Here is a 12,391-nt window from a genome sequence, read left to right on the forward strand (position 1 = left end):
AGATAGATAGATAGATAGATAGATAGATAGATAGATAGATAGATAGATAGATAGATAGATAGATAGATAGATAGATAGATAGATAGATAGATAGATAGATAGATAGATAGATAGATAGATAGATAGATAGATAGATAGATAGATAGATAGATAGATAGATAGATAGATAGATAGATAGATAGAACAAGCAGAACAACAGCTAAAAGCTAAAAAGTAGTAAGACACTAACTGAAGTGTTAAAAGTAGCTAAAACCTTTTAGCGGCATAAAACAACAGAAGCAGGAAGTACGAGAACAACATTTTTAAAGAAATAGAATGTACACGTATTTCTACAGGGAATATATTTGTGAATAATGCGTTGGATAAAAATATCCTCCATTCATTACTTACTCAAAGAAGCCACATTCGAGGACACGTGAAGAATGTTAATCGGTTTTACTTTCAAAGGCAGATGTTCACAACAGGTTACACACATGTACAGAAGTTACATGTGTGGAGTCCAGTCACGAGAATCTGCGGGCAGTGTACGAGAAGTGTTTTATAAGCTTATCAGCTCTCAGCTCACAGGCAGACAATGATGACCTCGGCCACACAGCTGCACATGCAGGATCAAATCAGCTCCTCATTCAGCCCTCTCTGAGAGACACAAGAACTCTCTGGTAACTTAAACACATGGTTCATGGGCAGTTATCATTCTCAGCCCTAGTAGCTAAAAACATCCATACACCTTGACCAAAAATCTCCTGACAATGTAAATTTTAAAAGTTACATAAACCAGAAGTAATAGCACCAATCTTCTGAACGAGCTGGCTAAAATAAAAAGCACAAAGTATGCAGAAGTTTGCAAAACAACATGTACAGTAAAATAATAATGTGAACGCAGAAGTCAGAATAAAGTTTCCCATCTGCAAGTTCAGCTTCTACATTCTGCATCTATTATTTATTGATAGATGTAGTTTTTAAAAACCACCTGGCCCTGGCACAGGTTTTAGCTGTTCTCCTCTTACCCAGCAGGTGGGGCCCTGGTTTGACCCCGGAGCATCAGAACTTCATGTTGCTGTGCAGCTTCTTTTGCCCTTCCAGAGAAAACTCACTTCACACAGCCATTCTGTGGAGCCATATTTGGACATTAGCAGCACACCAACCAGAGGCAGGACATCTTGTTGTCTGGCTTTAGAAAAAGACCAGCTGCAGAGCTGCTCCGCCTCAGGTGACCTTGGTGTCATCTGTTACGATAAGGAGAACGCAAACAACTGTTTTTCTGAGTTTTATACATGTTAATTTGATACCTCAAGAATGATCTGTTTCTCTGAGATGCTGCAGAGTTAAACCAGCATAAATGAAAAGTTAATTAGGATTATATTCAGATTAGCACTGAGGAAAGCAGGGCTGTGTGGAACGTCAGTGGGTCAGGCCGAGCTGAAGCTGGCGAAAATTGTCTGCAAACAATTTCTTCTGGATTTATGTTGCGAAACAGTTTTATCTGATGCTTTAAGTGCTTCAGAGCATGAAGGTTGAGCCAAACGGCTCTGCAGAAGTCACAACGATGGCCAAGAATTTAAAGGAGTTCAGCCTCATTACCAAAAATATAAGTTCTGACAAGCCTCATCACGCCTTGCAGAGGTATTGCAGTTTTGTCTTCAGGCTTCCAGGTCTTTCATCCTTTCGCTCAGATTTTTTTTTCCAACAACAGAATTGATTGAAATGGATTCCCTTGTGTGTTACAAGCAAAGAAAGAAATGCCATTTGAATAATTCAGTGGCTGCACGTCTTTCCAGCAACCGTGTCCTGGTGGATAATCCACATGAGCGGGGCAACAACAGAACCAGGCTCGCTGGAACCAGGAGGTGCAACATTGACAGCTTGTTCTCCCGGTTCTGTCCGGTCTGAGACGTTCCGGATGTGTTTCATAATGGCAGCAGAACTCCTTGTGTTGGATGAAAAGCTTGGATGTCACATGCTGAAACATGTTGGAAATCATGTGCACGGCTTCGTGCGCACGGCAGGCCTGAGAAAAAGGCTTGTTCTAAATCAGAACAGCTGATGACGGAGTCCAAACACTAAAAACTGATGTCTGTAAAGCAGAGAAAAGGGGTTAAAAATTACAAGTTCATGTGCACATGGAGCTGTGCACCCTCGCCTGCTGCCAAATGAGTGTTTATGTAACTGTTAGCAAAATATCTCATGAACCACTGCATGAATTTTAACTAAACTTTTAGAAAACTTAGAGAACTGAGTCAAGCCAATTAAAGATGGCACAGCTTGTAGACATTACTCAGACACAAAAGTGACTACAACTCTGTCACTTTTACAGCCATTGAGCTGAAATTTGGTGTGGTAGTAGCTGAGAGTCATTCACAACACATACTCTGAGGGGGATGTCCAGCAATACTGCATGAGATTATTATCCTGGTGTGATCAAAACAACAGCTCCGTCATTTCACAACAGAAGAGGATTTTAGTCGTGGACTTTGTCATGAAACGGGATGAGGCTTTTTATTTCTTTATATTTTACTTCCAAGGAGCCAAACCTTGTAAATCTTTTAAAGTGGTTTCGATCAATATTTCCTTAAACTTTCTGGAAGCACTTAAACATATTTTTTCTTTAGACTTTAGTTTCCTGACATTTTTACTTGTTTTCTAAAATGGAGCGTTTCTAAACTCGAACAGTTCATCGTATTTTTATTTTTTTTACTGCCATTTAAAGAAATGATTCATCCACATTCTGGATCCACTCGTCCATTTGCCTGGCTGCAGCTCGGCTAAACGCGGGTCATGACATCCTTCTGACACACACGATAACTACACACTGTCACAGCTGAAGGAGGAACCGAAGCTGCTGGTTAGCTGAATTTTCATAGAAGTTAAACACACAGAGGTCATGAAAAGTCCTCACTGAGTGAACCCTGAAGGATTTAGATCCCCAGACTCTGTTGGAGGGAGGTGCATTTTAAAGACACTGAAAACCTCATTAAGAAAAGTCAGACCAGCTGATTATAGAATGCATATAAATAGTTTTTAATCATTAAAAAAAAAAAAACAGATGTAATAATAAACAGCGGTAGATTACTCTGACCTTCTGAGGCTCCAAAACCCCAGGGTTAATTACGTTGTAATTAGTTCTGGTATTTTGATTAATGATGCATTTGTTAGGGAATTAGTACAATATTATGTGGGACTGGTGTTGTCTTTGCTTCGTTTAGCAAAAATTTAATCTCTTTTTAAGACTGATTATGTGCACTAAGATTTAAAAGAATAATTCGACATTTTTATTGACAAGAGGAGTTCGAATGATTCCCTAACATCATCGTGGGTTTCTTCTCATTTCCCTCCACATGTCTGTCTTTAAATATGACTTTATCCCGTTCTTACTCATTTTTTATAATTTTTCCAAAGATAATGGCAATATAAATACATTTACCGAAACACTTGCTAACGCAAACACTTCTACATCCACTCATCCGTATAGTCAAGAAGGCACGTCGGCAGCTCTACTTCCTCTGGCGGTTGAGGAGAGCTGGGAAGCTCAGTCCTCACCTCCTTCTACAGGTGTGCAGTGGAGAGCATCCTGTGCTCCAGCATCAACGTGTGGCATGGAGGCTGCACAGCTGCAGAAAGAAAAGCTTTGCAGAGAGTGGTGAAGGCTGCACAGAAGTCTGTTGGAGTCAGTCTCTCCACCATCACAGACATCTACACCTCAAGATGCAGGAAGAGGGCCACCTGCATCATGAAGGACCTCACTCACCCAGTACATACACTTTTTGCTCTGCTCCCTTCAGGCAGGAGGTTGTGGAGCATTAAGTGCAGAACCACTAGACTGAGGAACAGCTTCAGACTCATGTTCAGGCTGCTGTGTAATACACCTAATTTATATCATATTACAATATATATTGTTTCTTTTTTTATACTTTTGTATTTTGGCTATTTTGAGGTGTAACTGGGACCTTGAGTGCACAATTTTGTTCCACCTCATGCACCACATACAGGTCCTTCTAAAAAAATTAGCATATTGTGATAAAGGTCATTATTTTCCATAATGTAATGATAAAAATGAAACTTTCATATATTTCAGATTCATTGCACACCAACTGAATTATTTCAGGTCTTTAATTGTTTTAATACTGATGATTATGGCATACAGCTCATGAAAACCCAAAATGCCTGTCCCAAAAAATTAGCATATTTCATCCCACCAATGAAAGACAAGTGTTTTTAATACAAAAAACGCCAACCTTCAAATAATCGTGTTCAGTTATGCACTCAATACTTGGTTGGGAATCCTTTTGCATGAATGACTGCTTCAATGCGGCGTGGCATGGAGGCAATCAGCCTGTGGCACTGCTGAGGTGTTATGGAGGCCCAGGATGCTTCGATAGCGGCCTTAAGCTCATCCAGAGTGTTGGGTCTTGCGTCTCTCAACTTTCTCTTCACAATATCCCACAGGTTCTCTATGGGGTTCAGGTCAGGAGAGTTGGCAGGCCAATTGAGCACAGTAATACCATGGTCAGTAAACCATTTACCAGTGGTTTTGGCACTGTGAGCAGGTGCCAGGTCATGATGAAAAATGAAATCTTCATCTCCATAAAGCTTTTCAGCAGATGGAAGCATGAAGTGCTCCAAAATCTCCTGATAGCTAGCTGCATTGACCCTGCCCTTGATAAAACACAGTGGACCAACACCAGCAGATGACATGACACCCCAGTGACTGTGGAAACTTGACACTGGACCTCAAGCAATGTGAATTCTGTGTCTCCTCTCTTCCTCCAGACTCTGGGACCTTGATTTTCAAAGGAAATGCAAAATTTACTGTAATCAGAGAACATAACTTTGGACCACTCAGCAGCAGTCCCAGGCGAGATGCTTCTGACGCAGTCTCTTGTTCAAAAGTGGCTTGACCTGGGGAATGCAGCACCTGTAGCCCATTTCCTGCACACGCCTGTGCACGGTGGCTCTGGATGTTTCTACTCCAGACTCAGTCCACTGCTTCCGCAGGTCCCCCAAGGTCTGGAATCGGCCCTTCTCCACAATCCTCCTCAGGGTCCGGTCACCTCTTCTCGTTGTGCAGCGTTTTCTGTCACACTTTTCCCTTCCCACAGACTTCCCACTGAGGTGCCTTGATACAGCACTCTGGGAACAGCCTATTCGTTCAGCAATTTCTTTCTGTGTCTTACCCTCTTGCTTGAGGGTGTCAATGATGGCCTTCTGGACAGCAGTCAGGTCAGCAGTCTTACCCATGGTTGAGGTTTTGAGTAATGAACAAGGCTGGGAGTTTTTAAAAGCCTCAGGAATCTTTTTCAGGTGTTTAGAGTTACGTCGTTGATTCAGATGGTTAGGTTAATAGCTTGTTTAGAGAACCTTTTCATGATATGCTAATTTTTTGGGACAGGCATTTTGGGTTTTCATGAGCTGTATGCCATAATCATCAGTATTAAAACAATTAAAGACCTGAAATATTTCAGTTGGTGTGCAATGAATCTGAAATATATGAAAGTTTCATTTTTATCATTACATTATGGAAAATAATGACCTTTATCACAATATGCTAATTTTTTGAGAAGGACCTGTATGATGCAAATGATAAAGTCTCCTTGAACCTTCAGAAGAGTTGCTGCTGACGTTGACTGAAGAAGAGGTGGATAGTGGGCAGACAGGTAGACCATAATATTCCCAGCTACAGTCAACTCTGTCGGTCACCTTACATTGAATGTGTGTGAAAAAAAAACATGAAAACTCCTCGCTGATTGAACCCAGGCGCATAGTTGGACCGCGGACTCTCAGACTGAGGTGAGCTTTAAAGCAGTGGTTCCCAACCCTGGTCCTTGAGGAACACCGTCCTGCATGTTTTACTTGTCTCCCTGCTTTGACGCACTTGATTTGAATGAATGGGTGATTAACCGGCTTCTGCAGAACTTGAAGTAACTAATTCACTGAATCAGGCACGATGGAGCAGAAAACAATTGAAACATGGTGTTCCTCAGGGACCAAGGTTGGGAACCACTGCTTTAAAGAAACTGAATCTTTTACAACGGAACTCTTCTTCAGCTGCTTCATAAACGTTCAGTTCCAGGCTGTAAGAGAGATCAGTGTAAGACTGATTGTGCTTTGCATGTGATTTTTTTCCTCTTTGTGCAGATTTTGAGTTTTTCAGTGACGGTTGGGCTAAAAAATATGAGTTGTTGCCAGTCAGATAGTTTTCATATGTTGTTGCTTGTTGGATCAGAATTTGACAGAACCTGTCTGTGTTCCTGAATCCATCAGTCATGACAGGATGTCAATGCTGAAAAACAGCCCTGACAGAACATCTTTGTGACTTGACACCCTTTGGCCTTGTTTTTCCCTCTATTTTCATTCCTTAAGAGTGTTTTGTGTTTTTAGACATCCTTCTACTGAAACATTTTCTGAACTAAAGACTCTCTCAGGTTCTGTTTCAGGTCTTTACTGGATTTCTTTTGTTTCTTAAAGACAGGACTTTCAGACACCGTTCATCTCTAAACATACAGGCTTTGCATGTTTTTCATTCTCCATTATTTCAGTTTCTTTATTTTTTAAGGACACACAAAAGACTGCCAAGTTTACAGCTAACAGCTCTTTTTAATGTCTGTCAAACGAGTCATTTTCAGATTCAACTAAAGAAAAGGGAACAAATTGTGTTTGTGACAGAATACTGGTGACAAAGTGTCCAAAAATACCATTTAAAACTGCCAATTTCTCCAAAATGTTACATTAGAAATGGTCACGTACTGGACTGAGAACGAGCAAAGACAATTTGTTTGAAGATAAAATAAAGTCTTGAAAAGATCCTCACAAAAAAGATTAGTTTTAAAAAATCAGTTTAAAAACGACCTTTTTAAATCTAAGGTTGGTTTTTTTTGTCTAAGACCAAGTCAACAAGGGAATCAAACTGATATTAAATTTCTCTACAAAGCCGTGTCCATCTTTAAATAGCTCAGCACTTTTAAAGTGTGGTTCTGTGGTACGGGTATGAACAAATTATCTTACCTGTTACAGATAGCTTTGTGAACAGCCTCAGTTTAGTTTAGCTCTGACGAGATTGATGCGTCCAAGCAGAGCTGAGACTAAAATCATCTGCAAACAACTTGATTCTCAAAACTTTCACATGAACGCAGTTTAGAAAATCTTTACATCGCCGTCAGGTTTGTACATTAGCACTTATGTTGAGTACTGTGGCTATTTACACAGGCAAATAGTGACAGCAGTAACTTGCTGAATAACCACATAATATGAAATTAATGGACATGTAAAGGTTTATAAAATAGCCTTCGTGTTAAGTTTTTGAGAAATGAGCAGTTTAATACTGCACATAACATCAAGATTTAACTGATGGCAAACTATACAACTATTTTCCCCAGGAGAATCAAATATATCACAAAAATAATAGTCAAACGTGAAAAATAAATTAAGTTTTGATGCCCTATTATATTGGGACACTAAATAGAGGTAGGGTTAAGAAAAAGCAACGGTTGTGGATGGCAGTCGCCATAATGCTGCATGTCCAAAGACCACGACCAAACACGTCTTTATTTTTTATTTAACGCCAAAATTTTATTTTTAAGGATGACTGCACAGTGAGAACTCTGCTTAAGACAACAGCATCTGTTTCGGCATTAGCACCACTCAGACTGTCAATCCAGCCAAAACTATTTCTCCAAATCAAGCTCATTCAGAAAGTTATCTACAGCAGGTAAGATATTAAATGATTGTAAAGTCATAAAAGAGATAACTACTCTTGATCAAAAACAGTATTGTGTTGGCGTTTTTGTCGATTTAAAAAAGGCCTTCGACACTATTGACCACATTCTCCTTGAAAAACTGAATAAATATGGCATTAGAGGATTAACACTATGTAATTCAGGGAACAGGATCGTGGAATTGCCTTGATATCACCATAAACATTTATAAAACAATTTATATGTTTAAAAAGATGATTTAAGTTAAAATTGTTGGGAAAGTATGGTGCCATGTGAAGGATGCCCGATGTTTCTGTTTTCACTTAGGAGATGTTCAAGCCTAAGTTGTTGTTTGTTTAAAGTTATATATTTTTTAAAATAAGGGGCAGACATTATAAGAATTTTCTTCTTCTTTCTGCACCCTTTTCATTCAATATGTTTTTCTTTTTGATGAATTTGTTTTATTTATTTTAAACGAATGAATAAATGAATAAAGAAATAAACTGTAACTCCACTACTGAACTGAGACATGAACGCACCATACAGTTATAAACAGATTCAGTGCGGGGGGGTCTCCGGGGTGCAGGAGCTGGCATTAAAGAGACAAGAGAGGACACGTTTACCCAATCAGGATCTTTTATTTGTAACAGAGTGGCAGATTAGTGACAGGGCGGTGGCATGGAGGGGCCGCCTCCTCGCGCTCACTCAGCCAATGACAGAAACTCAGCCTTAAAAAAATGCAAATGTATAAAAACAGGAATGGGAACAGCGAACAGAGAAAAGTGTAGCCTCCACTGGGCTTCACGCACACACACACACACACACACACACACACACACACACGCTCTCTTTCACACACACACGTCTTATTTGGCTACGCAGGCTTGGATGGGTATGAACGAACAACTTTTGACGGTCACTTTAGAAAAGACAGTACGTGCTAAGATCCTTCCTGCCTGTGAGATTAGGTGGCGCCTCGTCCGTCCGTCTGTCCCGAGGCCGACAGACGTCCGAGCCGGACAGACGGTGAAAAGACACGGTCAGTGTGAGGGACGACCAGCCCCACATTCAGTGAACAGACAACACACTCAGGCAGGTGTGGAGTACAGCTGTAAAATACCAAAGTGAAGCTCTCGCTCTCTCTCACACACACACACACACACACACACACATACAGATGAGGTGGCAGGTCTAGACGAGGTGTGGACACACACGCGTCCTCTCACACAGGTGAAAAAGGGGCAGCAGGTTGAACTCACAGCAGTGGAGGTGGTGTGTTACCATCTGTGGAAGAGCGTGAGAACTGCTGGAAAAGGTAAACACACACTCTACCGCAGTACATTCCAGCTTTAACTCACCCCTCTTTAAAACACACACACACACACGTCCGGACAGGTATAGTTGGGACTCCCATGCGATTTTTTTTGTTTGTTCTACAGTACTGAGTATAAGAGAAGCTACTGACCCAGCAACACGGGCGTGGATATTGTTACAATCTATTAGATAGAAGCACTGTGATCTGTTGCTTCACTTCCACCCCCTCCCAAACAAAAAATAAAAATAAAAACTGGTTCCAATGGAGTGTTTTGTAACCAAATAACCACTCTCTGAACGGAGGGGCAATCAGTGGCGGAGGGGGAAATAAACGAGGCATGCAAAACGCAAAGAGGGGATGAACCGACTGGACGTGCAGCTTTTACACAAACCAAAACCAGACTGATCTCGCTCCGACCACAGTTAGCGATGATGATGATGACGATGACCTCAGCAGCTGCGTGTGTAAAAGTGTGTGTGCGTGGAAAGAGCACAGCTCGTCTAAATGTGATGAAGAGAAACGCTTCATGGTCATGCAGATGGTTAGTGACGCCAGAAAGGATACGCTGATATTTACATATAAACTTCTTCTTTAAATGCTAAATACACATCCTCCCGTTTTATTATTATTATTGTTTTATTATTATTACTCGCTGTCCAGCCCCCAGAGAACATTGATATATTATTGAATATTATTACTATCCATAACTAGTCTTTGTACAGCCCAGAGGAGCAGAGGGGGGGGCCGCGGCTCGCTGCTCGTCCTCGAGACGGGACGCTTTGTCCACGGCGGCTTCAGTGACACTGAGAGACACGGCGACGGCCGAGCGCCACGTTCTGGTTGGCCGAGCAGAGCGAGAGGTCAGAGCCAGCTTCCAGCAGATACCAGTGTGTGTGTGTGTGTGTGTGTGTGTAAGCTGTGTTCATGTGGTTGTATAAATGTGTGTGCGTTTGAGCACCGAAGGGACGGAAGGCACAAAAGAAACCTTTCCTCTCACCTTTGACCCTGGTCTCTGCACGGCCAACCAGACGTGCTCCGCCTGAGTTCTCTGCTTCCTCTTCACCTCCTCCTCCTCCTCCTCCTCCTCTCCCTTCTAGGCCTTTTGATTTGTGTGTGCGTGTTGGAAAACACAGATTTTTTTTTTGCTTTTCTTACAAAATAATCATATTACATAGAGAACAAGAGAACCTGCAGGTTATTAATAACAACGGCAACTTTAAAAACATCTGTGTGTACGCGTTATTTCTTTTAATATATTTGGATTTTTTTTGTCCACTTTTTCCCCATTTTCATTGAAAAGAAAGTCCCCAGAGAGAAAGGCGAGGGATGAGGAGATAAGGGGAGTAGGATGATGAAGAGCAGGAGGTGGGGGGGAGGGTTTAGAGTATCTCTCTCTCTCTCTCTCTCTCTCGTCTCGATTCTCCCCCCGGTGCGCCGCGTGTCTGTCTTCGGCGTCTGAGTGTTACGCGTAAAACTCCTCCTGCTTGTCGGGTTTCTGGTAGGTGACGGTGGCCTGTTTGGGTTCCTCCAGCGTGTAGCTGCCCTCGTCCTTCTTCTTCATCCTGTACACCAGCAGCATCACCAGGAAGGCGGCGAACAGGGCGCCCACCACGCCTCCAACAATCACAGCTGGAGCGGGAGAGAAAACAGGCCATCAGTAACGATCAGACGACAACACACAAAGAGCCGCTGCACGCCACAACACACACACTTTTCTACTTCCACTGCACAGCGGAGCTACGTGGCTATATCACCTAGATGCTAAGTGAAAACTGATGAGCCTCGATGTGCCAACGCACACGCCGTGCTGGCAGCGTCTTCATGCTAAATCGCAGCCCTGCGGAGCTACGTGGTTCTTTAAGGCAGAGTTGTTCCTCCTCGCGCAGCTCGCATCTCTAATGAGCCCACGCTGCGAGCGAGAGATTAGTGTTTGGTTATCAAAACGGTCAGAAACTCCCTCGTTAACGCTAACTTGAATTGATGCCAAAGCTGCAAACAAACTGCTACTTTCCAGAGTGATTAAAGAACACTTTGATGATGCTCGGCGTGCGGGGAGAAGCTTGTTTATCCCCCCGCTGCTGTGCTGCAACATGAAGTTCACCTTTCACCTCGTGTGGCCTCATGAAGACACACACACCTTGAAGGCCTGGACTCTAATCTAACATTAAACCATATCAAACCCCTTTAACAGATTTCTGTTAGGCTTGCACCAAGAGTTTATTGTTTAAAGTGTTCAATTAAAATAAAATTGAACGATTTTTGTCACATTTTATTGTCCTTAGAAAATAATTTATGATCATTTTCATTTTCTTTCATTTTTAATCACCTATTTTGACACTACTAAATGACATGTCACCTGCTGCCTTGCGTGCCAACGTTTCAAACTCTTATGCAATCTGTTAGCGCATGTGTTGGCGATGACTCTCGGCTACTACCGCACCAATATTTAGCTCAGAAACAGTAAAACTGACCGAGTTACAGACACTTTCATGGTGGCTGCGGCAGCCATCTTGAATTAGGTTGGTTCTAAAAGTGAAACCAGTTTTAAGTGTGCATCTAATGATCACTTTGAGTACGATGGAGCTTTAAGGCCACGCTAAGAACAAAAAAATTAAAAGCCATAAAATTATGAGCATAAAGTCATAAAAGACTTATCTTTTTTTTAAACAACTGTCGTTGATTATTTTTTCTTCCACAAGTCGGATCCATGATGCGACCTGTCAATCAATCCAGTAGGCGTGTCAACAAATGACCAATCCGAAGCTAAATGAGTTGTAATATTATATGAACTCCGACACAATAAAGCAGGTTTACCGAATTTTAACAGTGGTAAAATGAAGAATGTTTGTTAAAACTTTATTGTTATTGACGCTCTTACTCAAAACGTGTTCCAGTACTGCCACCTACTGTTGTGTTTTTGTATGCTGCTTCTGGGATGTATATACGTGACGTCACGACTTATGTTTTTGTTTACCTTTGAAAACAGAGCTCAGTGAGCAAAACTGTGTACCTGCAGCGCTGTTGGAGGTCTTCAATAAATATACCAGAAAGAGGCTGAAAAGACACAGTGACTCATTTAAAGGAGCATTTAGCTTCGGATTGGTCATTTGCTGACATGCCCACTGAATTGATTGACAGGTGGTGTCGTGGATCTGACTGGACAAAACTTTACGACAGCTGTAAAAAATAAGTCTCATACGACTTTATTCTCGTAATACAATGACTTTTAATACTACTTTATTCTCGTAATACTATGACTTTTAATACTACGACTTTATTTTCGTAATACTAGAACTTTTAATACTACAACTTTATTCTCGTAATACTACGACTTTATTCTCGTAATACTATGACTTTTAATACTACGACTTTATTCTCGTAATACTAT

At 41.5% G+C, this 12,391-nt stretch overlaps 1 protein-coding gene across 1 annotated transcript in view; it reads right to left on the bottom strand.

Moving 5' to 3' along the window:
- Window positions 1–8,273: 8,273 nt before the first annotated feature.
- Window positions 8,274–12,391, bottom strand: part of sdc3 (syndecan 3) — a 47,809-nt gene continuing 43,691 nt past the window's right edge. Inside the window, exon 5 of the mRNA XM_037693539.1 lies at window positions 8,274–10,632. Coding sequence (XP_037549467.1) covers window positions 10,466–10,632 — 167 coding nt within the window. The 3' untranslated portion in view covers window positions 8,274–10,465. The remainder of the gene's footprint in view (window positions 10,633–12,391) is intronic.

This window comes from Nematolebias whitei, chromosome 19 (assembly GCF_014905685.2).
Source record: "Nematolebias whitei isolate Nwh7 chromosome 19, NemWhi1, whole genome shotgun sequence".
Classification (NCBI taxonomy): domain Eukaryota; kingdom Metazoa; phylum Chordata; class Actinopteri; order Cyprinodontiformes; family Rivulidae; genus Nematolebias; species Nematolebias whitei.